Here is a 27,641-nt window from a genome sequence, read left to right on the forward strand (position 1 = left end):
CTATTCACATAATTCACTTTGACCCTATTTTATTTCTAATATATGAAAACAAATGTTAGTATATAATATATTGTTGCTTCATCTTAATATATATTTTCAAAATATTCATATTTTTATAAGTTTTTATAATATATAGTTAAAGAAATTGGTGGTCAAATTGTGCATTGGCAAGCGTGTCTGGTCAAAACAGGTCGAGTATTAAGGGACGGAGGGAGTATAATAAAAGTAGAAAGATGTGTGAATATTGAGGAATTGCAAGAGTATATAGATTATATTAGATTACGCAAGTTTTGCTCATGTTTAAGGAAGTTAAGAGAATCTCCAATGGTTGTAGCTAGGGACTAGCTTGCAATTTTCAGAAATTCCAAGCTACTAGCTTGACCATTGGAGTTCATATGATAAATTAGCTTGGCCAAGCAAATGAGCTTAAACAAGCTAATTTGCTTGAAAAAAGTTGGCCAATGAAATAATATTTAAATAAAATTATATTTAAAATATTGATTGGCAAATATGACTACATTAATATCAAGCTAGTAGCTAACCAATGGGGTACCAACTAGCTAAAAAAGAAAGTAGCTTGAAATATTATGTGGCATGACAAAATAATTTAACAATTAGGTTATCGTTGAAGATGCTCTAAATAACCTAATTTACTTGACAACTAGCTCTCTAAATAATTAATTGACAAGTGGGACAAATGAAACCAATTTAATAACAAGCTAGTTGCTAGCCATTGGAGCACAAATTAGCTAGACAATGAAATAGCTTGAAATTTTATGTGGCATAATAAACTAATTGTCAAATCTATAGGAAATAAATGTGGTGATGACAAATGTCACTCATTGATTCGCCTCTCTTATAAATATTATAAAAAACTACAAAAATAAAACATTTGATTTTATAATAGTTTAGTTAACTTTAATCTCATAAAAGTATTTGATTCTATTTTCCTAAAAAAAACATTCTAAATCATCTTTTCTATATTTTGGTAATAAATATAACCAATATAATATTATCTTTTTATAAAATTATATCTATACTAATATATTAAAAGGCGTTTGTGAAAACGTATATGTGTCACGCATACTCCCTCCGTATTACGCCATGTCACCACTAATAAGCATCATGGTAATGTTATTGACAACCAAAAAAGCATGTAGCAAGGATCGAACATCAAATCTCATGGATTAAAAGTTTCACTTCCTACCATCTCAACTAACTACAATGTTTGTCATATTTTCACATATAAATGTAAAATACAATCTTTAAAATTGGGCACATTTTTCAAAAATATAAACCCGACTAAAAGTAAAACCCGGAGCAACGCCCGGACCACACACTAGTTAATCCATTATATGGAGTACGTAGTAGGATTTTTATAAAACTTTAAGAGTACTTTAGTGATTTGTACGGAGTATATAATTAGATTACAAATAAATTAGAAAATCGTTCAAGTATGAATAAGAGTGTATAAAATATAATTACTACAGTACTCTATAATATATTAACAACTATAATTATAACCACCACTGATTGTACTATTTTACACGTAGTATTTTTAGCAACTAAATTCGATAACTATTAGTCTATCACCGCCATTGATAGTAATATTTACTACTTTAAAAAAATTATGTAACTTCCTTAAACGTGGGCAAAACTTGTGTAATTTAATCTATCTACTCTTGCATAATTCCACAATTAATTACTAATTGCTCTTTTTTTATGCAATTCTTTGATATTTACGCTATCTATTATATTCACACCAATCACACATCTTTCTACTTTTTCTGTTTTTTGTTGATTATTAATACTTTATGGTGAACGTAGTCATGTAGACCATAGCATTTTGTTGGATTTGTCTAAATATTTACAAAATATTACCATTTCTTTTTTACTAATTGATATTAATAGTTGAAGTTACTTTTTTTTTGTTTTGAAGGGAAATAGTTGAAGTTACTTACTAACAACAATGAAAATAAACGTGGTTTATCCCAAAAAAAATGGAAGAAGTAGGAAACAAGAAAATTGATGCGCAACTAACAGGCGGTCCTCTCTATTTAAAAAAGTTCCTCCAAACATTTTAGGCCAAACAATTTAATTATATTTTAGTCATTTTTTAACAAACATTTGTATACATAGTACTCCATACAATAATAAAAGAGAGGAAAATCGATGTGGAGCTGCCAAATGTCGATCACTTTTCCTATCTTATAAAATAAATAACTAACATATGCTAAAATAATTAATATACTTCGTATATGTTTTACCTAAAATCTTCTAATTACTTATGATAATAATAGATTATATTACAAATACTTGTTTATTTATGTCAATATATTTCTTAATTTAAATATATATCTATAGTTATTGTAGGGGGTTTTTTCTGTACCTTTTTTCCCTACGGGGTTTTGGAAGATTATGAATTTCGAAGGAGTCGCCACCAAACAATTTTTAAGGGTCTGGTATGGAAAGACCAAAGTCGAGTCTTTGTGGATAAGGCATTGAGTCTTAGAAACGGATGGGTGAGATCCGGGCAAGGGAACGAGATGCTATTTTGCTAACTTTAGAAATACATTCGAGTGCAAGACAAGGATTGTTTTCGGATAACCCTAATCATGACAATAGGTTGGTTTGAACATGCATTTAGGACATGGAAATTGCTACTTGTATGTGATCACTTTGCTTTAAAGTTAATTAAAGGAACCTAAGGCCGGTTTGTCCAAGAATTATATTCGTTAAGCGTTATGTGACCTTTTGTATGTTGTTGAATTTAGCATGCGAGGTGATGAAAGCAATAAACAAGTAAAACATCATCATAATAAGTAAAGGAATTATTGAAAGTGCGTACAAAACCACATCACCTAAAAATAAGGTGAGTAAAGAGTGCGGAATTGAAATTGCAAGAATAAAGGTGCAATATTGAAATGTGATATTGAAAGGCGCAATATTGAAATGCGGTAATGAAAGGTGCGATATTGAAATGCGGAATTGAAATTGTATTATTGCATTTGAGATTTGAACGCCAAATGACTACTTAATAATAAGTGCGCCCGGCACGGATTCAATTCTAAAAATCTCAACTTTAAGATGAGTTGCTCATCATAAAACATCTTTGATTTTGGTTATTGAAATAGAACTTGAATATTGAACTTGAAATAGAACTTGAATATTGAACTTTGAACATTGAAATGAGGATTCTTGAATCTCAAAGGTTAGACCTTTTAATGTTAAAAAGGCCTCACCTTTGATGTGCTCCATAACTTGAAATTGATTCTAGTTTAAGGAAGTGATTACAAAGAACCTTAAACATCATAGAACCTTGAAATGTGACTTGTATTTGAATCATGAAAGATGAACATTCATGGGCTCTAGTTTAGAAAAGGGATTGCACTTTTCTAAACATCGTTGAACTTTTTGAAAAGGTTTTGATTTTGTAAAAATGTGTGATTTGTTGTAAGTAACACTTTTGAGAGAAAAAGTGTCAACTTTAATTATCGTTTTTGGAATTAAAGATTGAATCTTGTATGACATATTTGAAATGGTGTTTTGGACAATCATTTGGAGAGGATTTCAAGAGTGAAACCTCCCAAAGATAACACATTTGGCATAGTTTTCCTAGTTAATCAAGGGTATGAACCCTAATGAAAACATCATTGTATTTTGTATTTAGAAAGGTAGAAGAGTAGAGAGCATTGTAGATTTGATTAGGGATTCAGAATTACCAATTTAGGGTTAGGCTAGCTTTCCGATTAGTGCTCCCAATGGCTTAAATGCTTGAAATTGTATAAGAATTCGTAGTTTAGGATTTGATTTTTGTATTTGATTTCGAGAGAGTATTTTGAAATTACGACGATATGTTTATGATTTGATGCCCCAAATGCTTAGGAAATGAGGGTTTAAATAGGGGATTAATCGGCTAAAATCCAAAATCCAGATGCGCCTGGCGCAGGGCCTGCGCCTGGCGCAGGTGACGTGGCCCAGAATCCACCAAAGCAAGGACGACAACACTGTCCTTGCCTTTGTCTTGTATAGTTGTACCTTGGTACGGTTTGTACGACCTTGGCACATAGTGATTTCTTGGGGATTAAGACTTTATTTGCGTCTAAAAACAAGCCGTTTCGAATTTCGATTTCGTGTTTGAATTCGGTTTTATGGGACGGGGCCCGGCATGCTCGGTTTTGTGGGTCGGCGCCCGAATTTGGATTTCTTAATGTCATTTTGACTGGAAAAGGCCTTGTAAACCCAATGGAGAGGTCCATTGGGTGAGATTGTGTTTGGATTTTGAAAATGATTTTTGGAAATTGAATTTTGTACCGAGTTCCGTAATGGGAACGAGCTCGGGAATTGGACTTTGGATTTTGGATTTTGGAATGCATTTTAGCAATTGGGACTTCCGCACGGAGTTGTACCAACCACCTAGCTAGGATTATAGTATCGTCATCATCCCATTAGGGAAGACAAGATTTAAGTGTCTACAGTTATATAATTTATACTATACTAAAAGATAGGTAAATCGATATGGAGAAATTGGGTCATATACGAGATGTGAATATGTATAACGAACGTTTACCTTTGGTCGTTTATTGTATGTAATCCAATGAAAATCTTTGCATGCAATTTCTGATAACCGATATAGAAAATCTTATAATAGTTGAACTTTTACTATCACTTAAATTATTATAATACTATCAAGTTTTTAAGTTGAGTCATATAACGAATACATATATGCATAACAAACGTTAACTCTTGATTTAACATATTTAACAAGGTTGTCTCAAACATTTTATAGGTTATGCTAACTAACAAAATGAGACCCTTAGCCATATACTTTTTTATGACGGGCCCTACCTTATACTCAAAAATAACTTTTGCCACATTCTCATTATCGTACTCCGTAATATTGTTTTATACGGAGCTTTTCGCTCATATTTATTGAAGTTTTAAAGGCATGTTGATTTAAATTTAGATTAATATATCGTAATCAACTATTTCCAAAATCATAACATCTAAATGATTAATTTTTCTTATTATTAATACATTTGCAACAAAAGAATATTTTTTACATGTTAATGTAAATGATTGCAATATCACTTTAAAGTTTCGTGCAAAATCAAATTTATATTTGGAAATGGTGCATTACACGTGATGATGGGGAGAGATCAGATTCTAGATTAGGCTAACGACAAAGGTAAACGTAGACGATGGACTAATGTTGACTAACAAATGAGATTTGTTGTTGATGGAAGGGTACAAGGACAACATGTACCCACCTTGGTGATAGGGCAAGTTTGAATTGATTGGATTTGAGAAGCCTCACCAAATCCTAATTATGTATGTCACTAATAAATATTCTTATCAATATTCTAGCTAATACGATCAATTTCTAATATCATAATAAACTTATGTCAATATATTTAAAAGTTACGAAGTAGTTGAAAGGAGAAATAGATTATTTATCGAATATAAGGATATCAAATTGTCAGTGGGGCATCTGCCCCAAGTGGTCGGGAATGGAGGAAAGTTTAGTGGGTGATGGGTTTAAATCATTTATTCCTCGCGGGTGACGGGGTGATGATGGATTTTAGATTGGATTGTCGCTAATTTTTCATCTAATTGATTATGAATATATAAAATAAATTTACTGCTAACTTACATATTATAATGTTTTGTTTATTTACTTAATTACTCTAATTAGACAAACAAAATGTCAAAGACTCTATAATAAAGTTTAAATTCAAAAATCTCTTACCCCCCCCAAAAAAAGTTAATTCTAGAGCTGGGTTTGAGGCTGGTGTGGACACACTGGGGGTGATGAAGAGGAGATGAATTTTATTTTGTACCTCTCGGGACGGGGATTGTGAGTGGTGGGTATCGTTTCTATCGTGGATGGAGGGGGTGGGGATAGTAGGCGGGTACGAGTGTGCAAGCCTTGCCCGCCTTAAAGTCATCTCTAAATAAAGTAAATGGTATAGGCAAGTGTTAAGTGATTAGGTAATGAGATTGATGGGCGATTGTGCGAGTATTAAGCGGGATGGATAAGATAAATTCATGTTTGACACTAGTGGTGAATGAGAATGAAAATAATTTTATCGATGTGTATCTTATTTGTTTTAATTGTTTTAATAAATAAGGCAACAAAAGAGCAATAACAAATTTATCTATCATTAACTTTAATTTGGAGAATATTTATAAGCAGTATTTTAATGACAATTTTTTATCATATTTTATGTAAATTTATATTTAGATTATAAATCGTGCATCGCACGAGTACTATATACGGAGTACTCGTTAGCCTATTATTGGAGTCTTGGAGATATTCTAAGGCTCTATGCAATAAAAATAAGAATAAGGCACTATACAAAATAGAAATTAACAGGCTAGTTGCAGTTTCATTTATAAATAGCATATGCAGTTCTAACCCCTTTAACTTTTTTTTACCTTTACTTTTTAATTATTTTTGTCTGGGGTTACCAAATTATTCTGTTTCCTCTTTTCAGTCAACAAATGATATGTCCATATGCTAATTGGTTCCTCTTTCTTTCATTTTGTATTTTTAACACTCTAATTTCCACACTACTCTCTGTTCCATAACTTCTAAATATTGCTACTGTAAATCTGTTGAACAAGAAAAGCCAAACAGGGAAAATGACAGAGATCTTCTCCTCTTCATGTTGATTGAGGTGACCATTCCCATGCATTTTCTACTCTAATACTTCAATTTCAATCACTCTAGTTTTGCAGCTATGACTGCACACCAGGTATTTGTTAAATTGCCCTCCTTTTTCTTTTCTTTTTTTTTAATTTACCCTTCTTGGGTTTTCCTTATTTATTCAAAAGATCTCATTTTTCCAAATGGGTTTTCCATTTTAATGTAAAGGCCATCTTTATTTTATTCTTTAAATTGCAAATTAAGTACGAAATTGATGAATTCTCTCTCTAATTTCTGGGTCTTTTGGGGTATAATTTGGTTCTGCCGACACTAAATCAGTTGGTTTTGCTTTATTTTTATTGATTTTGATGGGTGCAGGAAGAGGGTTGGCCTCTGGGTTTGCAGCCATTGAATGTGAGAATTGGATTAGGAAGAGCTCGAGATTATTTTGGGTCAATGTCATTCAATACTACAATGCTTACTGGTTCACCAACTTCTTCTACAGATTCTTCATCTGATTTAGACACTGAGGTAAAGAAATTTGATTGTAGCAGAATGTGTTGATATGACAATCCAAAATCACTGAAAAACTGATTATTCTGTAATTCTTTTTCACATGCTAGGTTGTACATTTGAGGAATTATTAGGTAGTGATGTTTGATTGATGTGATTTTTCATGCATCTCAGCCTTTTTGTTTCTTGCACCTTGTCTTCTTCTTGCATTGTTTAATATGCCCTTCTTTGCCAAAATTCAAAATTTAGGTAATTTGCTAAGATTATTCCACTGATCTTGCTCCAAATATTTGCTAATTATGCTCTGTGATGTACCCTCTATCTTAAATTACTTGCCATATTGGTCATTGCTTATTGATACGCCTTTTAATGAGGGGGAAAGTAGAGAGAAAAAAGTCGGTGGAAGAGTGTTAAACCCAACTTTAGAAATTTACCATAAGGAAATGGGGGCAAGTAACTCCGAGAAGGGAAACGGGGAAAGTAAATTAGGACAAATAGAGTATGATAATTGTAAGTTTCTATATAAGATAGAGCTCTGCCTGTTGCTACTTAATCTGTTCTGAATGTGTCAGTACAAAAATAATTCAGTTTCACCTACAAGACAAATAAAATTCAGGCTCAAATTTGTTTGTTGGAATTTTGCTTAAGACAAGAATTTGAGTTCCTTGATTAAGATGAGTCCAATTTTTGGTTTGGTATAGTGAAAATGAATACTTTCCTGTGTAAATTATCTAGATCTCAATCTTATACCATGCCTTTCCCATGACTTCATATGATCCTTGATAGAATAATAGATATAGTCTCTAGTGAATCCGGTTAACCAAGTTCAAAGGGTGGTTAAACAAATGCAGCTGCCTTTAACATCGTTTGATCCTTACCACTAGTTTCTTAAATCATACATTTTGATTTTGTTTTGGCTATGAGTTTGTATTATTTACAACTGTTAAGTCTTAGGATCATATCCTTAATCCTTACCCTTAAGTATTTTTCCAATATTTGTGAATTTATGATATTGATAAATTTAGGGGTTTTTCTTAAACTGTAATGTTTAGATGGTCATAGAGCTTCTTAATTATGTGTCACCTCCTACTACCTCACCAAGTCACCGGTAAGCTTGGTAGGTAACCATCTAATAGGAAGGGTGATGTACACATATCTCTTACTCTCTGAGAGTGGATCTCCAGGGGCATTTTTAGGTAGGAGTATTTAAGGAACGCCCTGAAGAAAGAGGGGGATATGTTAGGGAGAAAACGCAGTGAGTGTAGTAGATCCTTGAGTCTGACTAGCTCTATCCGTGATGAGTTAATTCTTTGTCTTAAAATAATTAATTTTTCTTTAATCGTGCACATGATGAGTAATGATAGGTTTATCTTAAGGATCTGTCAAAAGAATGCAATCTCATCAAGGGTAAAAGTTTTGATTTTGTACTTTCATATAGGGAGTATAATACTTGGTTATATTGTGTTTATTTAATACATAAATTTCCTGCTTAGTTTATTGCCTGGGATGCCTGAAAATTTTGTCCTGAGTTCTAAGTGTAGTGAATATTGTTCAAAGTTGCTGTACAAAGTGTGCCCACGAAATCAATTGCAAAGTGATGTTAATGTATGGCTTAACTCAGCAAGCATTTCTGGCACGGTTTCATGGTTTAATTTTGGTTGCAGTCCACAGGTTCCTTCTTCCATGACAGAAGCATCACACTAGGAAGCCTTATCGGAGTTTCAAGCATTTTAGAACTTTCTAGAAGATCAATAAGGGGAAGGAGATCTGAACCACTGAAAGTGAAGAAGCCTTGCAAGGCTAAACCTTGGATATTCTCGCTTTGTTCGAGGGACAGTATAGATGTCAAGAGTAGTACAACCAACACCCCATCCCTTGGGCAGTTTCTTGCAGTGGAGAGGAGGGCAGCAAATAACCAGAGCAACAATGTAGATGTGCCAGATGAAATTACTATGATTCCTCAGCAGAATTCATTATTTGTGGATGGTCGTGTTGCTCCTCCTCGATCAAGTCCATTATCTGGCTTGGAAGGTGACAACGGTGACAGTGAAGGAATCGATCATGGGAACAATAATGGACATGGAGTTCCTGTACTGTTTTCATGCATGTGTGGGCAGGATACTCATTGAGATGGCATACTTGATCTTTTTATTGGTTGTTGTTATCCATAGTTGTGTGTTAGAAATGTTGATGAAATTTCATAGCAAGGGACCATGGATAGGTTGGCTTTAGGAAGATGGGCATGTTGTACATTTGCTATTCCTTTATGCAGCAATTTCCTTGTCTTTTTGTTCATTTTGCCCTGCCATTCAAGACCAAAAGTGGTTGTGTGTGAAGATTGATTGTTCTTTCTCCATTCTAATACACTCTGTATTATTCAGTGTAATGACATCAAAGGTCTTGTTGTTGTTGTGAAGGTAGTCCTTAACAGTTTGTTTGGATGACTCGACACAAATTCGACCTTCATCCAAAACTAGATAACTCATATTTGACTTGAACCAACTTTAAGTTGGCCCGCGTGGTTCTAAACCTGAGTAATTTTAACGAAGTTTATGTCAAAAAAAAAATGTTCATTTAATACACCAAAATCAAATGACTTACCACCCTAATATGACCTAAATGGACCAAAATCAAATGACTTACCACCCTAATATGACCTAGCTACCTAATTAAAGGACTTGTGACTATCTTTGGATTAGGGAAAGAAACAAGTCCCTTTCATAGGATGTATCTGTTACAACCCCCGGCACCTTCTCTCCCTTTCCTACAAGCAATGCAATTAATGGTAAGTTTGTAAGTTGTAACATATAGTAGATTATAGAGTACTTAATTTCATGAATATTTTTCCTAGGGAGTGTAGTAGTGTACCGCATGCAAATCATACGATAGATTTTGTAGGTATGACCGCATTGTGGTCCTCCTTAATTCATAGTATGACCTCCTAGTACTCGTCAATATTATCATATGAGGAAAATTGTTGGTCCAAAACATATGCTCTTTCTGCTTCAACTTGAAGAGGCCCCAGAAAGCAAGAGAAGAGTTATGGCATTGACTCCATTTTCTGGTCCCTTTCTTTTCTTACGCCATACGACCTTACTGCCTAGTTCCTCCACGAGAGACTAGAGGTTTTTCAGTCTCTATTAACGTTACGTAAATTAAAAAATTAATGGCAACCTTTGGGTGGGTGGGGGTGGACTTTCCTGGTCTTGTTGCAAAGAATAATGTATGTTACCAAGTTACTATGGGTTATAGGTAGGAAATATGTATCCCCTTTAAAAAAAAATGATACGGTAACCACTAAGAATATATGAAACCTAGAAAACGTCCGAAAAAACCTGCTACGGAACTACCAAGCAAGGCTTGAAAAATGGTAAGCCTTGCTCTCCAAAAACTTCGCTTTCTTCTTCATTTTACTTGATTTTAATTATTATTTTTGTGTTAAGCCTCATGTGTCTAAGATATTACATCCCTTTTCAAATAATAGGGACACTTTGACTTTTGACACTATTCACAAATTTTAATTTGACCATCATTTTTTATTTATGGGTAAGGAAAAATATGGTCGTGTGGGATCTTGTTTAATTCTTTTCAATATGTACTTTCGAAATATCGACTTTTTATAATTTTTACGAATACAAAATTAGAGATATTGATGACCAAATATTTACATTGACAAGCGTGAAAAGGTAAACTGTCACCATTATTTCAAAACAGATGGTATGTATAAGTATATGACTAACATGACAGTGTGATATTGGACATTTGGATGCCCCAACTATTACAAGTATACTTTTGTATGACCAAGGCCCAAATCTAAAAGCCTTTTACTTTTTTTGCAATTTGCCAAGAAAACTACCCATTTCACTTTCTAAGAGATACAAGTACGGATCGGAGTATATAACCAAGCTCTGTCAATTGAGTTATGTGTTGGTTCATTAAGTTCTTTCTTCTTACCCAAAAAAAAATTCACGGAATATACGTTTCTGTATTCTAAATAATGATACGGAGTAGTGGATGCTAACTTGATGAATAACCATTTACCCGATTCAGATATATGGACGAAAAACCCAAATTAAAGTGGATGTTAAACTGATGATGGATGGATCTGATGGCGGATCGGGTTAGATTCGGGTGGAGATTCATCCAACTCATCAACCGATCCATCACCCGTTAAATATTTAAAAAATATGTGAATTAAAATACTAATCTCATAAGGCCCATATATATATATATTGCAATAAATGTCATTCCTAGACTGTTTCGCTGCTAGGTGTGGGATATGTTCGTGCACCCAGTGGCGGATCTTCAACAATTTTCTTCCGGGGGCCAATAAAGTTTAAACAGTAAATGATCTAACGTACTTTGTAAATAACAATTACATAACTGAAATAAAAACAAAATTTTGTAATATCATAAGAACATTATTTCCAAATAGTTATACGTATATTGTAATTAAAAAGTACCAGAGATTGAAAAAAGAAAAAAAGAAGAAAAAAAAAGAGTCACAATATCATTCTTTAAGAGAAATAAGTAATAACCTTAAACATTAATACGCATATGACACATCCTCATAAAAAAATAACAAAATAAAGAAAAGAAAATAGCTTGGAAGTGGGACCACTAGAAATTTGAGAATTGCTAGCATTAAACAAGTCACAGACCGGAGTACAAGGTAGTAAAAGCTGGACTTTATATTTTAAATTGTATGGCAGTTTGGGCTTTTATTAACTTAACATTTTGGGCTTAAGGGGGGCCAGGCCCCATATGGCCCCCCTGGAAAATCCGCCCCTGCGTGCACCAAAGCCGAATTGTTGGGGGTTCTGAGAGGCCTTGCCATGGCATGGAATGCAGGACATAAAAGAGTTCAACTTTCAGTGGACTCTGAAGTAGTTGTCAGGCTCTTAGTGGATACAATTACTCCAAATTAACCATATTTTCATATCATTCAGAGGTGTAAGACCATGCTGAAGAGACAGGGCTGGGAAGTCTCTATTCAACATTGCTATCGTGAGGCTAATCGTGTTGCAGATTGGCTTGCTAACTATGGAGTCGAGATGGAACAACGTCTTATAATTTTCGAGGCGGTCCCGGTGGACCTTCGAAACGTTTTAATGGAGGACTTGCGTGGTATGACAATAGCTAGACTGGTTCCAGCTCTTGCAGCTTGAGGAGTTCAGTTATTGTTTAGTTTGCGTATGCTTTGTTGTTTTTATTTTTTCAGTAGCTGTTGTTGTAGTATTTTCTCCTTTATTTAGGGACTCATCCCTCATTTACACAAAAAAAAAAAAAAAATGTCATTCCACAAGTACATTTTCTCATCTATACTAATATATTAAAAGGCATTGCGAAAAAAAATTATGTGTCATGTAGAACTCTCATGTTTACGCCACATCATTAATCAAGGTCATGTAATGAGGCCTATATTGTATTTATTGTATTTGGGCCTTTGTGTTAGCATTTTATCTAACCTAGTAATGCCGTGTGTTTATGCTTAGACTATTAGGTTGTATATATTACTTGATGCTAAGAAATACAAAGCAAGCGCAATTTGGATTATACACCCGGGTGCACAGTGCTCATTGTGCACCCTATTGAACATTTATTGAAAATCTAATACATTGAGAATGATTTCAATGTACATGCACTAGTGAAATATTTAAACTATATGTTCTGTGAATTTGAACTACATGTTTATTGGCTATATGTTCTTTGGGTATGAACAATATGTTCTTTGTATTTGAACTATATGTTCTTTGTAAAACAGGGTGTACAATGAGCATTGTGCACCCGGGTGCATAAACCATATTTTGCAAAGCGAGGAAACACATTAACCCTAATCTATCATGGTATCAGAGCTAGCAGCCTAGCAACCCTATCATCTCCAAAAAAAAAATCTTTTGAATTGTTTCTGTCCAGTTTAATTTGTTCTCCTTTCACAAAAATTCAGAATTGCACTAGCGTTGCTTTTCTTATCTCATTATGGATGACAATGGAAAAATTGATCCTTCTTCTCCGTATTACCTCGCCTCCGGTGATAGGCCCGGAACCTAATTACTCATGTCTTGCTTTGAGGTGATAATTATTTGGCGTGGTAAAGGGCAATGACAACTTCCTTGAAATCATGTCCTAAGTTTATGTTTGTAGATGGTACCATCAACAAACCAACAGAGAAGAAGAAGTTCCTAGATTGGGACACGGCTAACTCCATGATTGTTTCATGGATTATGAAGAGTATGGAACCAAAGGTCGCGGCTACAATCCCTTACTATCAAGAGGCCAAGCCGTTGTGGGATTTTTTGGCGAAAAAAATACACGGTGGCAGATGGTCCAAGGCTACAACAACTTCGTGCTGAAATCGCAGATTGCAAGCAAGCTAAGGGTATGACTATGGAAGACTACTACACCAAATTGATGGGATTGTATGATGACTTGGTGCAATTCAAACCTCTACGCTCGTGTGATTGTGGTGGTTGTGCTTGTGGGATAACTGAGAAGCTTGATGTTGATCGAGATGAGGAGATGTTTCATCAATTCTTGATTGGAGTTGATGACGAGTTGTACGTGTCTGTTCGCACCAACATCTTGTCTAGAGTACCTCTGCCTTCCATGGACGAGGCTTACTTATCCTTTGTACAAGAAGAGAACTCGCGAGGAATTGCGCTTGGAAAGGCCGAGAAGGCATAAATACACACTCAATCTATCTTTGATGTCCAGACTGGTCGTCATCATGTGATGTTATTGACAACAAACAATCAATCCCATAAGGTTCGTACACGAAGACGTCAATTTTGGAGAATAACTCTCATTAGTCATTACCGTCTTAACCAACCATTAATTCTTGTTTATCCATGCACATTAATTTTGAAGTATGTGTTAACATGAAACCTAAAACAACTAAATATTTATGTTATCTTTTATTTAATATGGACTATGTTGAAATAAAATAACAATAGAAGCATTAGGAAAATCATGAATTATACATGATATCATAAGTCTCATAAGCATCAACTATAGAAATACACTGCATTTATCTAATTTAGTGTTTATTAATTTGAAGCATATATAGTTCCATTATAAAATAAATAAAGATAAGTGTAAGATGATCTAATTGAAAAATTAATTGGCATGATAAAGACGTAGTGTATATGGATCTAATTTGAAGCATATAGCTCCATTAGAAAACAAATTAAACGAATTGTAAGATGATCTAATTGAACTAAATGAATTCTTTCACTTTGATGGATTACACGTATTTTGGTCAGATATTGAGTTGAATAAAAATCTCGAATTTTAATTATTTAAAGTAGCAATCGGGATATCGTCCGGACCACACACTAGCTTATTTTCATTTTCCACTTTTCTCATTTTTTTTTTTCATTTTCCACTATATCTATTCTCGTAACTCCCAGCAAAAAGTCCAAATAAGCCTAATTTGAAACTTTAATGTTGCTCTTGTAATCTAAGTTTGCTTTTTTTTTTTTTTTTTTTTTTTTTTTACCGTACGTAATAATTACATATTGTATCTATTTATGTTTGCTCCGGAATTTTGTAACCATGTTAGTCAAAAGAAGCAAATATTAAATGAATACTCCGTATATACAAAATTATTTATAATTAACTAAATTCCCAAATCTTTGTTTTAATTATGAAAGCGTAAAAATATGTTTTAGTTTTATTTCACCGGATTCATTAATCTACCAAATCATCCATGAATGATGGATGAATCGGATGAATCTGATATAAATGACAGTAAATCTGGTGATAGATGAGTCGGATGACAGATGAATCCTTAACAAATAGAAACGGATGAATCGTAACCCGACCCACCTCCGATCTATTACCAGCCTCGTACTGCATCACAGTATGAACATAGTTTAAAGAATGTAGAGGCTGATAGACGTGCTGACGGTGATAACAGAAATATTATACGTAGTACAAAAACAGTATTATGTCAGCATTTGCAAGTAGGCAATTTGCATGTACACCAGCCGAGCCCGAACCACCAGATATTTGTGGAGGCCGTAGCTATTACTCTATTAGTATTACTAGACATTCAACTATTCCTCATTTGACTTTGATTTGTTTAACATCATATCTTCTGCCTTCAGAATTAATATTGTCCAATTTGCAACTTGTTATTCTTCCTTCATAGACGAAGAAAAATCAAAGCTTGACCTTTTCAAGTGAATAATTAAAGTTTCAACCTAAGTTGGCTTTACTAACGTAATTGGTCAATTGTACGTTTTCTATATGCTCAAACGTATACTAGTGTTTATTGTGTCACTCTCATTTTCGATCTGCTTAAAACAACATCCAAAATATAAAATAATTAGCCTTTATATGAACGTGATATGTGTAAAATTATATTAAAAAAAATATTGTAATTGTTTAAATAAAATTTTGTTATAATATTAGTCTTAATTATTCAATTTTTTTATCTGAATTATGTTTATTAACATCCATGCCTCAAATAATAATCATACCCAAATTTTCTCTTTAATTTTAAAAACATCTTTATATCTAAATGAGTAAAGGAAGGGATAAACACCAAAAATAAATGATGGGTATTTTTTGTTATGCAATATATAAATGTTGGGTATTGGACTATACAAACTTTTATATAAGGCGGTCTTACACAAAAGACCGTCTTGGGTCATGTAAGTTAAGTAATTGAATCAATTAGTTAAACACTGGAGCTAAATTAGTTAAGCACTAGAACCAATTAGTTAAACAATGGAACTAATTAGTTAAACATTGAAACTAATTAGTTAAGCAATGAAACCAATTAGTTAAGCAATGACAGTGGTATTTCCGGTAAGCGGTCTTACACAAAAGTTGCCGATTGGACTATTGGATAGTGGAGAATGAAACATACTCCGTAGTCACTATTGTAATTCACAAGTTGCAACCGGCAACTCATATACCCTGAAATAATCTTTTAAAAATATTATGGTAAGGTTTTATTTTGGCAAGACATTTTGTGGCATCTAGAAAACTCACTCAAATATGGAGAATCCAAGGAACACTCCTCTCCTCTCTCTTCCTCTCACCTCTTCTCAAAATCTCATCGACTGCAAAATTAAATTTTGTGCGGAAAAAAAAACTAGGGTTTGTAACCTAGGCTCATGATACCATGAAAAATTATATTCAAGCTTGTATTTCTCGATCATTAATTCTCCTTATATATATTACACACTAAGAAGGCTAATTAGGTAACTCCGTACATTATCTAGGATATTACAATATTAATATTATGTGCCCCGTATACTCCGTATATATCGTAACATCCCTGCTCTCTCCTCAAATCTTGAGCAAAAAGGCGATAATAATCACCATCTATCTCTCGCCTATTCGAGTCTCTCTTTGTTGAACAACAACACTACCGACACAAATACCAACCACATAGAAGAGATCTGAGCAAATTAAAATGTCGAAAATAATCTCACCTCTCTCTCCTCCCCGAGTTTTACTCTCAAGAGACTCAACTACAGCCAGACTCAAAATAACGTCGTTGATTGGACTCGAACATTACGCACAGGTATAAAACTAACCTCGTCAATTAAGTTGTCTTTGGGTAACGGGTTCGTGTGTGATTCAAATTGAGTTAACCATTTTTGAAATGTGAATTGAAATTTGATTTATTACAAAATAGATGAAATTAAGAACTATAGAGTGAAGTACTACATTAGAATATCAACTTTTTATGTTTCAAATATGTTTTTAGTGTTGGTTGAAATTTAGAAATGTATGTTTGTGGAAATCATAGTAGCTGGGAAATCAAATTGCAAATGTTTCTTGTTTGAATAAGAACGAAGAAAATCATGGTTGAGTAAGATTGTAAAGGGGTGTTTGGTTGGGGGTCTTCAGGAAAGGGAAAGGAAATGATGGATTTTGATTCCATTTGTTGTTATTGTTTGGTGGTTTTTGTCATTCTTTTACCCTCTTTTCTTATTCACTTACCCACAAATCCCCATACAATGATACCCTACCTCTCCAAGGATTTTTCATTCCCTTTCCCCTGACCACCCTATTTTCTTTTATTATTTATTAATTGTTATTTGTTATTTATTACTCCCTCTGTCCCACATACTTGGTTACACTTTTATTTTTCGTCCGTCCCAGATTACTTGTTACACTTCTAAATTAGGAATGACCCCACAATTATTATATTGTCTCTCTCTTCTCACTAAATTTTTTGTCCCCACACCCTCTCCCATTAAATAAAAAAAAAATACACCACTAACTCCTATCACATCTACTTTTTCAAAAAAAATAACAATTGATAACCAAATAACCATATATCACCTAAAATTTTGTTTAAAGATAAGTGTAACGAGTAATTTGGGATGGAGGGAGTATAATACTTGAGAGAGAGGGGGGAGAAAAATAGGGAAACCATACACCATTCTTAAACAAAGGTTTTCATTCCCTTCTCCTTGATTATTTTTCTCACTCTTTTTCCATTTCCCCTATTTCAACCAAACGACCCCTAAAGGGATAGAGGAGAGATAAGTATATTGCACTAGTCTTATATGCACGTGATGCGTGCGAGATTATGTAAAATTGTAATACTGCAATTAATCATCACAAATACAGAGTAATATGCAAGAAAAAATGCTCGCAAAGTTCATCTAAAAAAAACTAATCTTCCCTATTTAAAAAAATCTAAATAGTAAAACAATTTAATATTCATGCGCTTACATGACTAAAAATCAAAATCTTAGTACCAAAGTAAAGTAACTAAACATATAAAATAGTTTGGCTTTGCCTTGCTGCTTTAACCCGTTTGAGTGTGTAATTGATCAAGTGAAATGAAATCCCTAGGGATGCCAATTGCTAATAATTTTTCAAGCAGTAATGAGAGCACATCAATGGCACTACTGCTGGTGAAATGAATGAAGTAGTAAAGCATGCTCCACCATTAAGAGGTGATTGGCAAATTCTTTACTTTTTGTTTAACTGAATACGTATAAACAAGTAATAATAGTATACTTCTTTCCTTTCTGAGGAAACACGGCGCAGTCAACCATGTGATGCAAAGCAGGCACATTTACTTCCATCAGGACGAGGACATCACCAGGATGTAAACAGGGGTTCTTAGCAACAACCACTTTCCCCTTGACAACGTAGTTATTCAGTTCAAAGGCATGGCCAATGCAAGTGAGGAGTTGATTACCAACAACCCTAAATCTTGCGCCTGAAACTTGCACAAACACCTGACTATATTCCAAGGTTTTAGTTTCATCTAGACATCCCATCATTGCTCTACCACTTCAATTGGGATGAATATCCTCGATTTGGTCTGTAGTTCCTCTAAGTTTGCAACATCATCAAAAGGAATGGTTCAACATCAGGTTTGTTACTTGATAAATGCACATAGGTTCAGTTAAGAGCTCAAAGTTCAATATATTTAAGAAAATTTCCCAAAATATTAACACAATTGTAAGTTATAGAACCAGAACATCTAATACATTCAATCATGGCAAAATTAGCAACTTTTTTAAAAAACTTCAATGTAGGAAACGCCCAACACATTATAGGAAACGCCCAACACTTCATGATAAGAAGAGGCAGAGAAATGCTAAAATTTCTAACCATGAGTCTGAAATACCAAATATGGGAAAGAAATACTTTAGGAGCCAAGTTACAGAAAGCCTAAAATTATCTTGATTTCTCCTATTAACAATTCAGGAAAATACAGGAAGGAAGCATCTAAATGAACTTCCCAATTTCCAGGATTCATGATTACTACTCAATTAAAAAGAAAGCCAAGCCAAAATATAAAATGCAAATAAAAGGTGAGGAAATCACTATAATTTCCAACATTGTCAAAGGAAAACTCCTAAAACTCTGTGCAAGCCAAAATGCAACTCATATTAAAATACAGATGAAGCACACTGCAATGACCAATTACCGGCGAATTGCCCGGACTAATAACTACTCGGTACTCCAATTAGCATCAGGCACCATCCTATTGCATCTAACCAAAAACATTTGAAGGACGTACATATGCATCTCGAAGAACAACCATGCCTCTAGTTAGTGGCCACTAACTTCCCCCTTTAATTAATTCACAGCCTAACTTTGCAAATCCAAATTGAATTTAGAAACAACAGTACATATTCCATCCATCTTCTTCAACTATATTAGCGAAACTCGCCATACATCCTATTAAAATCGAATACTCGAACTTAAGAAGAGGTACGTGAGTATTGAGCAATTCATTATTGAAATTCAAATTACATTATCACCAATCAATAGCTGACCCTAGGTTTGCATCCAACAATACACGAATTTATCAACAATTACACAAAACAGATAAACCTAACATGGATAGCAAATGAAAAAAAGAACAGATCTGCGCAATTGTCGTAGATTGACAACGATATCTATGAAGTTCAAAGAAATTGAGCATAAAAAGTAAATCATAAGAAAACTAAAGGGGAAATATAAGGCATGGAAAACGTACTGATAATGGTGTTCTTCACTAAATCCAAAGATTTCACCCTTCTTCGTAATGGAGAAGTACTTCGAATCCTAACCCTAGATTTTCTTCGGAACGAACATGGTCAAGTTTGAAACCTTCAGGAGAGGAAGAGTCCTTGAAAGCACCAGCAAAGCAGTAACAGTAGCAAGCCAACAACAACTAGACACTGCACATTGTAAACCACAGCAGCAGACAACCAATAACCGACGCAGAAGCTACACGAACAAACAGTCAATTTTAAAAGTTGAATATATGAAGCAAAATTAACAAAATTAAGCAACGGAATAGGCATCAAAATCAATGCACTACGATATTCTGTATGAGTCATTGCAATCCAAATAAATTACAACAAATGTTAACATTATATAAAAGAAAATAAAACTTAGGGTTAATTATAGTGGAGGAGAAATAAAGAGTACCGGATTAGAAGAGGAAACGGAGGTAGATGAGAAGAGATCGCGAGACAAAAGGTCGGTGAGAAACTCGGCAACTGTGCCACTGGTTGTCGGAATGGAACTAGATGGCGGCAGATAGGCAGAAGAAGAATTGTCCTCCATGGAAGCTCCCGATCCGATTCATTAGTTTTCATTGCAAAAAATCAACAAATTCCGCAAATTCCACAAACATTAAGCGCAGAAATCAAAAAAGATAACATAAAACTACATACCCAAGCCTAGTTGAAATTACGCAAGTTCAGAAACATTAACCGTTGATTCAAGCCGTTGCAAAAGCAAAAAGAAATTGAACGAAGCAATAAAATAGAGAAATTTTGGATGGGGTATAGAGTCGTAAGCGCGGTGGGGTATAGAGTTGTAAGCACGGTGGGGGTGACAGGACGTGCTCGTATGGTGAAGGAAATAATGCCCTTGGTCCAAGTATGCATTAAATGCTAAGTGTAATAAATGCGGTTCAGTATTAATTAAATACGGAGTATAAAAGTTAACAATTAAGTGAGATCAAGTGAGCTGAATGCCTACCTAGAGGCCGCTTCAGTTCGAGTGGAATTAATAATATTAATCCACAGCTTACTCTTGACTGAACCCGTAGGGTCACACAAATAGTACGTAAATGTATCAAGTATTTAAGTGAATTAAATACTCCATTTATGAATATGCGGAATCGACGAATCTCGGTTCCAGTGGGAACTGAAATCGTCAAAAGGCAAATTATGAATACTTCGGAAACAATAATATTGCCGGAAACGGAAATATGGATCGTAACTGAAATATAAATATTATCCAAGTCGTAGATGTTGCCGGAAACGGATACATGGTACGTATCGGAAAATATGATTAGAAATGGAAATATTGCCGGAATCGGAAATATTGCCGGAAACGGAAATATTGCCGGAATCAGAAATATTATCGGAATCTGAAATAAATTCCGGAATCGGAAATATTAAATATTTGTTCGAAACGGAAATAAATTCCGGAATCGAAAATATTAAATATTGTTCGAACCGAAAATGAATTCCGGAATCGGAAAAAGAATCGGAAGCGCGAAGTACGAAATAAACATCGGACGAGCTTGTTAGACGCAAGGCCCAGCACGAAGCCAGGCCTGCGCCTAGCGAAGCCCGTGCAGCGAGCGAGCAGCAGCAGCGAGCCCAGCCGAGCAAGGCAGGCCCAGCCAAGCATAGAGAAAGGCCAGGCCCAGCCGAGCAAGGCAAAGCAGGCAAGCAGCAACGCCCTTGCAATGGGCAGCGTGCTGCCAGCACTGCTAGGCCGAGCCGCGCGCACAGCGCGCCCATTAGTGGGTTGTGTGTGTGTGTGTGTTCGTGCAACGCTACGAATCCTTAGTCACTTAGGATTATCCGAAGAATTGTTTAAAGGAAATATGTCCTTCACCCAAGGTGCATTAAATCTAATACCAAGGTTCAGATTAATTGCGAACAATTAATTCAGTGAGATCAAGTGATCGGAACAGCTAGCTGGAGCAATGTTTCCGATTAGTGAGTTCTAATGAATATTAAGCTCACAACTTACTCTTGACTGAACCTACAAGGTCACACCAATGGCACGTAACAGATCACCGGATTAAATGAATCGGAAATTCATTTAATAGCTTTTCGGGAATTAGTTTTGGAAAACGTATTATACGATACGACCTTGCATCGGAATCGTATATCGTATCGCGAATATTCGTAAGCTAGGCGAAACGAATAAGTCGTATCGTACGATGGTGATTCGTCGTATACGAAACGATAAATAATATCCGGAACTATATTAAGTCGCGAATATGAAGAGCAGCACACGAGCCGAATGCGCGAGGCACTCAAGGCCCATGGGCGCTCGGCACGCAAGCAACACAAGCACAACAGCGTTGGCCCATGGCCGAGAAGCTGCGTGTGTGCGCGCGGGCCAAGAACAACACAGCAGAAGCAGCACGCGGCCCACGGCCCAGCTGGCTGCGTGCTCGTGTGTGTGTGTCGCATGGGCTTGCTGGCCGGTCGTGGCCCTTGTGGCTTGGCCGGTTATCAAGGTTATTCTAATAACCTTCTAACCTAAGTTTCCCTAACACAATTAACTCATACTCAAACCCTAGAGACTCAGAGAACCCTAATTCTCTCTGTGCCTCCAAAGTGAGTTCTTCCCAAAAGCAAACACTCTTGATCGATTGTCTAAGCTACGATTATCAAGACGGATCTGATCGTGTCGGTGGAACAAGTAGAGGAAAGACAAGTGGGGTTCTAAGTTCGTGTTCGTTGACAGATTACTGAGGAAAACATGCTTCAAACGTAAGTATGCTTAATCTGTGCTTTATACATGCTTCCTGGCTTTGGGGATTGTTTCCGCACATGTTATTATGTTTAACTGTATTCCCCCACAGTGGTTTGAGTGGGAGCCACTAAATGAAATTAAAATGAAATAATTATTTTAATTATTTTGTAGATCGCATATTTTTAGTTAAATTCAGTTTTAATTAGAATAAAGTCTAAGGATTAATAATTTGGAAATTGATTAATCTTTAAGGACGCGTTTATGTGAACGTGAATTTTAATTAATTCACGTAAATACTTGCATAATTACATGGGACATTCGTTTTAGCATACGAATGGGTGAATGCATAGAATATATATTTTATGTAATGCAGGTACTCCAAGTGACTAGTATGGCCAATTTAGGATAGTTAAATACGGTCTGCGTACCGTTCTATCTTTGAATGTATAATTTTAAATATGGTCTGCGCACCATGGAAATTTTGATGTAATTTTATTATTTTTAAGTATTTCTAAGTTTAGAACTTTAAGTTAGCAATTGAACGAAGATTCAAGACGATGCCAAGCTAACAAGATGGTGATGAAGATTGGATGCTTCAAGACAAAATGTTTTGGGCCATACTAGTTCACCATTTATTTATGCATTTTGATATATATATATATATATATATATATATATATATATATATATATATATATATATATATATATATATATATATATATATATATATTATGCTTGAATGTATGTATGTATGCTTTGCATGAATAGGTTGTTTCGTATGACTCGATTAGATTAAGTTCACTAAATAATCGAACCAACATAGAAACAACTAGGTCCAAAGTAATATTGAGTTTAAAAAAATTGCCTTCCAAATCAAGCACTTACAAAAATCTAAGGATCTAAGGTAGTAGGTTTACGCCAAAGCGAGGTGCTATTTTAGTTGACTTAGGTGGTAAGGCGTCCCAAAGGAGCACGTTGATTGTGGTTTCAACTCAAACAACAATGGCATTATGTTGTGGAAATGGGATAAATTATGGTATTAGTTTATTAACCAAGAGTAATTTGGAGATTACTAGCAATAGGTTTTGCTTACCTAGAATCTTAAACTACTTAAGACATGCTAAAGCTACTTAAGGATTTAGGACTTTTGGGGTCTTGGAATCGTTTCATTCATTATGGACCATGTTTTATTTTTGCATGAATGAAATGTTTAATAGCTTTGATGATTGCGTGAATGCTTTTATTTCAAGTTATTAAAGTATGGTAAATGTTTTTCTTTGCTAGTTCATTTTGTAGAATTGTAAATCTTCAACTTTATTGCATTCGGATAATAGAACTGCGATATTTCCTCGATCAATTGGTAACAAATTTTGAGAGCGATTCTCAAAGAAAAGGAGAGTGAGAGCGTATCTTGAATGCTATTTTCTTATAGTGATCTTCACGGTTGTTTTCAAACTAAAATTTGAATGGTAGACCAATTGGACCCAATATATTCATAATACTGGGTAGTTTTGGATTAATGAAGTATTGAGTTAAAGACTCATGTATAACCAATGGTTAACAACCAATTTTCTTTTGATTCGATAATGAACTAGACCCATTGGATGAGGTCATTCAAAGTGAATAAAAGAAAGGGACTTTGTAAGCATAACAAAGTAAGAAGATCAAGCAAGGAGTAAAATCTTTTGGACTATAAGAAAACGTGCTAGAAAGGATAGGAAAGGGGAACAAAAGAAATGAATTCAAGATTCAATTTCTACCTTGAAGTTTATGTTAAAGAGAAACGACTTAGCAAATAAACTCCTATGGTATTAGATTACCGCTTGAGGTTCTAACTCTAGTTAAGAACTCAAATTCGGGGAGCTGTACAAGTGGGAAATGAAGCAAAGTTGTGCTACATTAATTGTGGGGTCATCATGTTTGTTTTAAAGTCCTTCTAAAGGCTGGAACTTAATGGTATTATGTTCCATTAATCATCATAATCAATTTCTGTTTGAACAACGGAAAGACTCGCATTCAAAGTAAACAAAAACATTTGTTGAGTGTTTATTTGAATGAAATGGTCATTTAAGGGTTGAGTCATATGATTGATTAATAAACAAACGAATCTCTCACTAGTGGAAAAAGGGTCATTTGCATCGCACTTTTAAGCACATTTGCGTCGCACATCGTGCGTGGCAAAAGCTCTCGACGCAAATGACTAAAAGTCATTTGCGTCGCACATTTGTGCGACGCAAATGAACCTTATTTGCGTCGCACATTTAGCAAATGTGCGTTGCAAATGACTTTTCAGGACCATGCCTGAAAAGTCATTTGCAACGCACATTAGCTAAATGTGCGACGCAAATGACTTTTCAGCACCATGCCTAAAAAGTCATTTGCAACGCACATTAGCTAAATGTGCGACGCAAATGACTTTTAGGCGAAAAAAAAAAGTCATTTGCCACGCACATTAGCTAAATGTGCGTTGCAAATGACTTTTTTTTAAAAAAAAAAATTCGTTTTTTAATATTTTAGTTACAACCCAATAAAAGGCAAATTCACCATAGATCACCCAACATGTTGATAACCTAACTACACTTTTAACATAAAAGTTTAAGTGAACCATAAACGAATGAGGCCCAAGATATCATTCAAGCAGATGAAAAAAACTCCTTTGTCAGACCAAAATCAAACAAATTACAATATGAAATAAAAATAAAAATTTGAACCGAGAAAAAAAAAGCCGAGAAATTAAAATTGAAGCACACTAAATTATGAATTTACAGCGTTCGTGCGACACTAAGACAAACAGGGAGGACTTCTCCTGGACGCTTCAAAATTTCAATTACCAAATCAATTTGAGAGTTGAGATCATGCTTGGATAAGCAACTTCCCATGACACACGTAGCACGCAGCGTCAGCGTCAGCGTATTCAAAGACAAATGAGGGAACCATTCAAGAGTCCCAAGAGCAAGATCAAAGGCGACAATTCTCACAAGTTTAGCGGATTGAAGAGCAATTGTTACCGAGTTTGTTTCCCTTTCTCAAGTTTTAACTTTTCAGTTCTCCTACAATAAAAATTTAGAAATTCATTAATTATCTGAACAGCTTGTTTTCAGTCTCAAGAAATGATTCAAACCTACCCAGATCAACAAAAAAACTAACATTAGGTTCATATTTCTCACTAACTGCGCCACCTTTTTGTTTCTGGAATTGGATGTACCGCAATGTGCTTGCAAAGAAAGCTTCAGCAGCAGAATCTGTTGCCGCATTATCACTTTGCATCTCTGTAGTAATTAATTCCATTAGATCCTGGATTGTATTGACGGTGATTTGGTTGTTTCCCTTCTCAAAAAAATAGAGATACCTAAATATGATGGCAAACTCCAAACTTAAATATGCTGTGAATTATCATGGAAATTCAAACATCCAACACGGTCAGAAAACAAACTTTTCTAGCAAGTAGAGAGCTTACTTATTGATGATTTCAATGAACAGCATAACTAAACCACCACTACCCCGAGTAGCATTAGCCATCTGTTGAGCGGCATTTGCGATTTTTAGAGCCCGCTTTAAGCAAAGTAGAACCCTGCATAAAGGAAAACCAATTAAATACACGATAAGGAATTCCAAACCTACCCAGATCAACAAAAAACTAACAACTTAAAAAAAATCAAAATCCTCAATTAAAAAGTTCAAAATACTCGAATTGACAAACTAACCAACACGATCAAACCCTATATTTATAATAAAACAACTTCAATCCTGCTGTGAGAAACCGGTTACAGTAATTGGCTAAGCTGAAACTGTCATTCGACAGACCGATAGTAATGCGTTGAATAGAAAAAACATTTCCTTATTTTACTAATTGAATAGAGGCCTCACCTTGGGAGAAAACCAATGGCACTGACCCTCACTCAGTGGAGTATCCGAACTACTATAACTGCAGTTGAAGAATACACATTGGTTGTATCCTCCTACATTCACTAAATCATATTAGAACAACACAACAAGCATCAAACTGATGTTTAAATTTGTGTGAGCACAATGTAAGCAACAAAAATATCAAAACAACTAAAAATATGAAAGAAAATAGTTTAACTTCCAAAGAACTATTGATTTTAAAAATTGAATACTCACCAAGACCAGGACTATCTCTGAGCTCATACTTGATATGAGGCTGCCTCCCAACAAACCCATCACCCTCTACAATATCAGGCACCATCTGAAATCAAAATCCTCAATCAAAAGTTCAAACAATTGCTAAAAATGTTCGAATTTACAAACTAACTAACACAATTCATCAAAACAATATAAAAAGTAAAAATTAATTGAAGTTGGATTCATGGTAAAGAGGGGGGAAATACCTAAGAAATAAGGTAATCAATGACGGCGGCGACGTTAACCGAAGATCCAGCTCCAACGGTTTGGCGTTTCACCCAACCTTAAAAACCCTAGAAATAGGCTGATAAACAAGAACCCTTGAAATCTTCTATACACCGTAGGCTGATAAACAAGAACCCTAATTAACATAAATTGCACTGTACCTAAATCGCCGACGAACTAATTCGCAGAATTGGATCGGAGACTCGCTAGCAATCGAGCTGCACTGCTTTGAAATGTCTCCTTCTTCGCGGCGGAATCTAGGATTTTTCTCTTCGAGCCGTGTTTTCGCAAATCTTGATTTTTCCGGGTAAATTAAAGGCAAAATACGTATAGTGGTTAGAGGAGATTTCAAATGAATGAAAGATTGAGAGGTATTGACATCTCATGGATGGAGTTCTGGAAAGAAGAAGAGAGAGAAAAAGAGGGTATTGACATCTCCTGAATGGAGTTCTGGAAAGAAGAAAAAGAGAGAAAAAGAGGGTATTGACATCTCCTTCCGAATTTTTTTTACCTCCTCTGCGTCGCAGAATTACTAATCTGCGACGCAGGTGACTTAAAGAGTCATTTGCGTCGCAGATTAGTAATTCTGCGACGCAAAGGAGGTAATATTTTGCGTCGCATTATTACTAATCTGCGACGCAAATGACTCTGAGAACATTTTAGAGTCATTTGCGTCGCAGATTAATAATTCTGCGACGCAAATGACTAATTTTAAAGCTTAGAACTGTCAATTGCGTCACATGTTTAAATGTGCGAGGCAAATGTGGTGATGCAAATGATTGTTTTTCCACTAGTGTCTTCACACTCAAACTTCAGAAGGTTCAAATCAAACATTTTGATTTGTGTTCCACATATCTTTGGCAATGTCATATGACCATATCAACAAGACAACATTCTAAGAT

General features: G+C 34.9%; 2 protein-coding genes across 10 annotated transcripts; one reads left to right on the top strand and one right to left on the bottom strand.

Annotated features, from left to right (window-relative positions):
• The first annotated feature begins 6,433 nt into the window (after nt 1-6,433).
• On the top strand, nt 6,434-9,578 carry LOC110781920 (uncharacterized protein At3g17950). Of its 2 annotated transcripts, none has more exons than XM_021985967.2 (3): nt 6,434-6,680; nt 7,028-7,180; nt 8,827-9,578. In XM_021985967.2, the coding sequence occupies exons 1-3, from the start codon at nt 6,669-6,671 to the stop codon at nt 9,289-9,291; spliced, it is 630 nt and encodes a 209-aa protein (XP_021841659.1). In that variant the 5' UTR covers nt 6,434-6,668; the 3' UTR covers nt 9,292-9,578. The 2 variants fall into 2 exon arrangements, with proteins under 2 accessions (XP_021841659.1, XP_021841657.1); XM_021985965.2 differs by having other exon boundaries at nt 6,435-6,758.
• Nucleotides 9,579-25,104: 15,526 nt separating this feature from the next.
• On the bottom strand, nt 25,105-27,098 carry LOC130462791 (vacuolar protein sorting-associated protein 35B-like). 8 transcript variants are annotated; one of them, XR_008923585.1, is made up of 7 exons: nt 26,901-27,098; nt 26,721-26,818; nt 26,494-26,578; nt 26,239-26,330; nt 25,829-25,942; nt 25,519-25,640; nt 25,105-25,421 (listed from the first exon to the last, which is right to left on the bottom strand). XR_008923585.1 is itself a non-coding variant. In XM_056831703.1 (5 exons), the coding sequence occupies exons 3-5, from the start codon at nt 25,888-25,890 to the stop codon at nt 25,405-25,407; spliced, it is 303 nt and encodes a 100-aa protein (XP_056687681.1). In that variant the 5' UTR covers nt 25,891-25,942; nt 26,239-26,330; nt 26,494-26,685; the 3' UTR covers nt 25,105-25,404. The 8 variants fall into 8 exon arrangements, 2 of the variants coding, with proteins under 2 accessions (XP_056687681.1, XP_056687682.1); XR_008923582.1 differs by having other exon boundaries at nt 25,519-25,720; nt 26,239-26,339; nt 26,901-27,092; XR_008923584.1 differs by having other exon boundaries at nt 25,519-25,720; nt 26,494-26,559; nt 26,721-26,807; nt 26,901-27,091.
• Between the last annotated feature and the right edge of the window lie 543 nt (nt 27,099-27,641).

Source organism: Spinacia oleracea, chromosome 6 (genome assembly GCF_020520425.1).
Source record: "Spinacia oleracea cultivar Varoflay chromosome 6, BTI_SOV_V1, whole genome shotgun sequence".
NCBI classification, from domain to species: Eukaryota; Viridiplantae; Streptophyta; class Magnoliopsida; order Caryophyllales; family Amaranthaceae; genus Spinacia; species Spinacia oleracea.

What these genes read in the sequence shown, in the direction of transcription:
- LOC130462791 (XM_056831703.1), bottom strand. Translation starts at nt 25,890, where the DNA reads ATGGCTAATGCTACTCGGGGTAGTGGTGGTTTAGTTATGCTGTTCATT. An exon ending in TTCATTGAAATCATCAATAA is followed by an intron (nt 25,721 to 25,828) that starts GTAAGCTCTCTA and finishes CATCATATTTAG; the next exon opens with GTATCTCTATTTTTTTGAGA.
- LOC110781920 (XM_021985965.2), top strand. An exon ending in CATCTGATTTAGACACTGAG is followed by an intron (nt 7,181 to 8,826) that starts GTAAAGAAATTT and finishes TTTTGGTTGCAG; the next exon opens with TCCACAGGTTCCTTCTTCCA.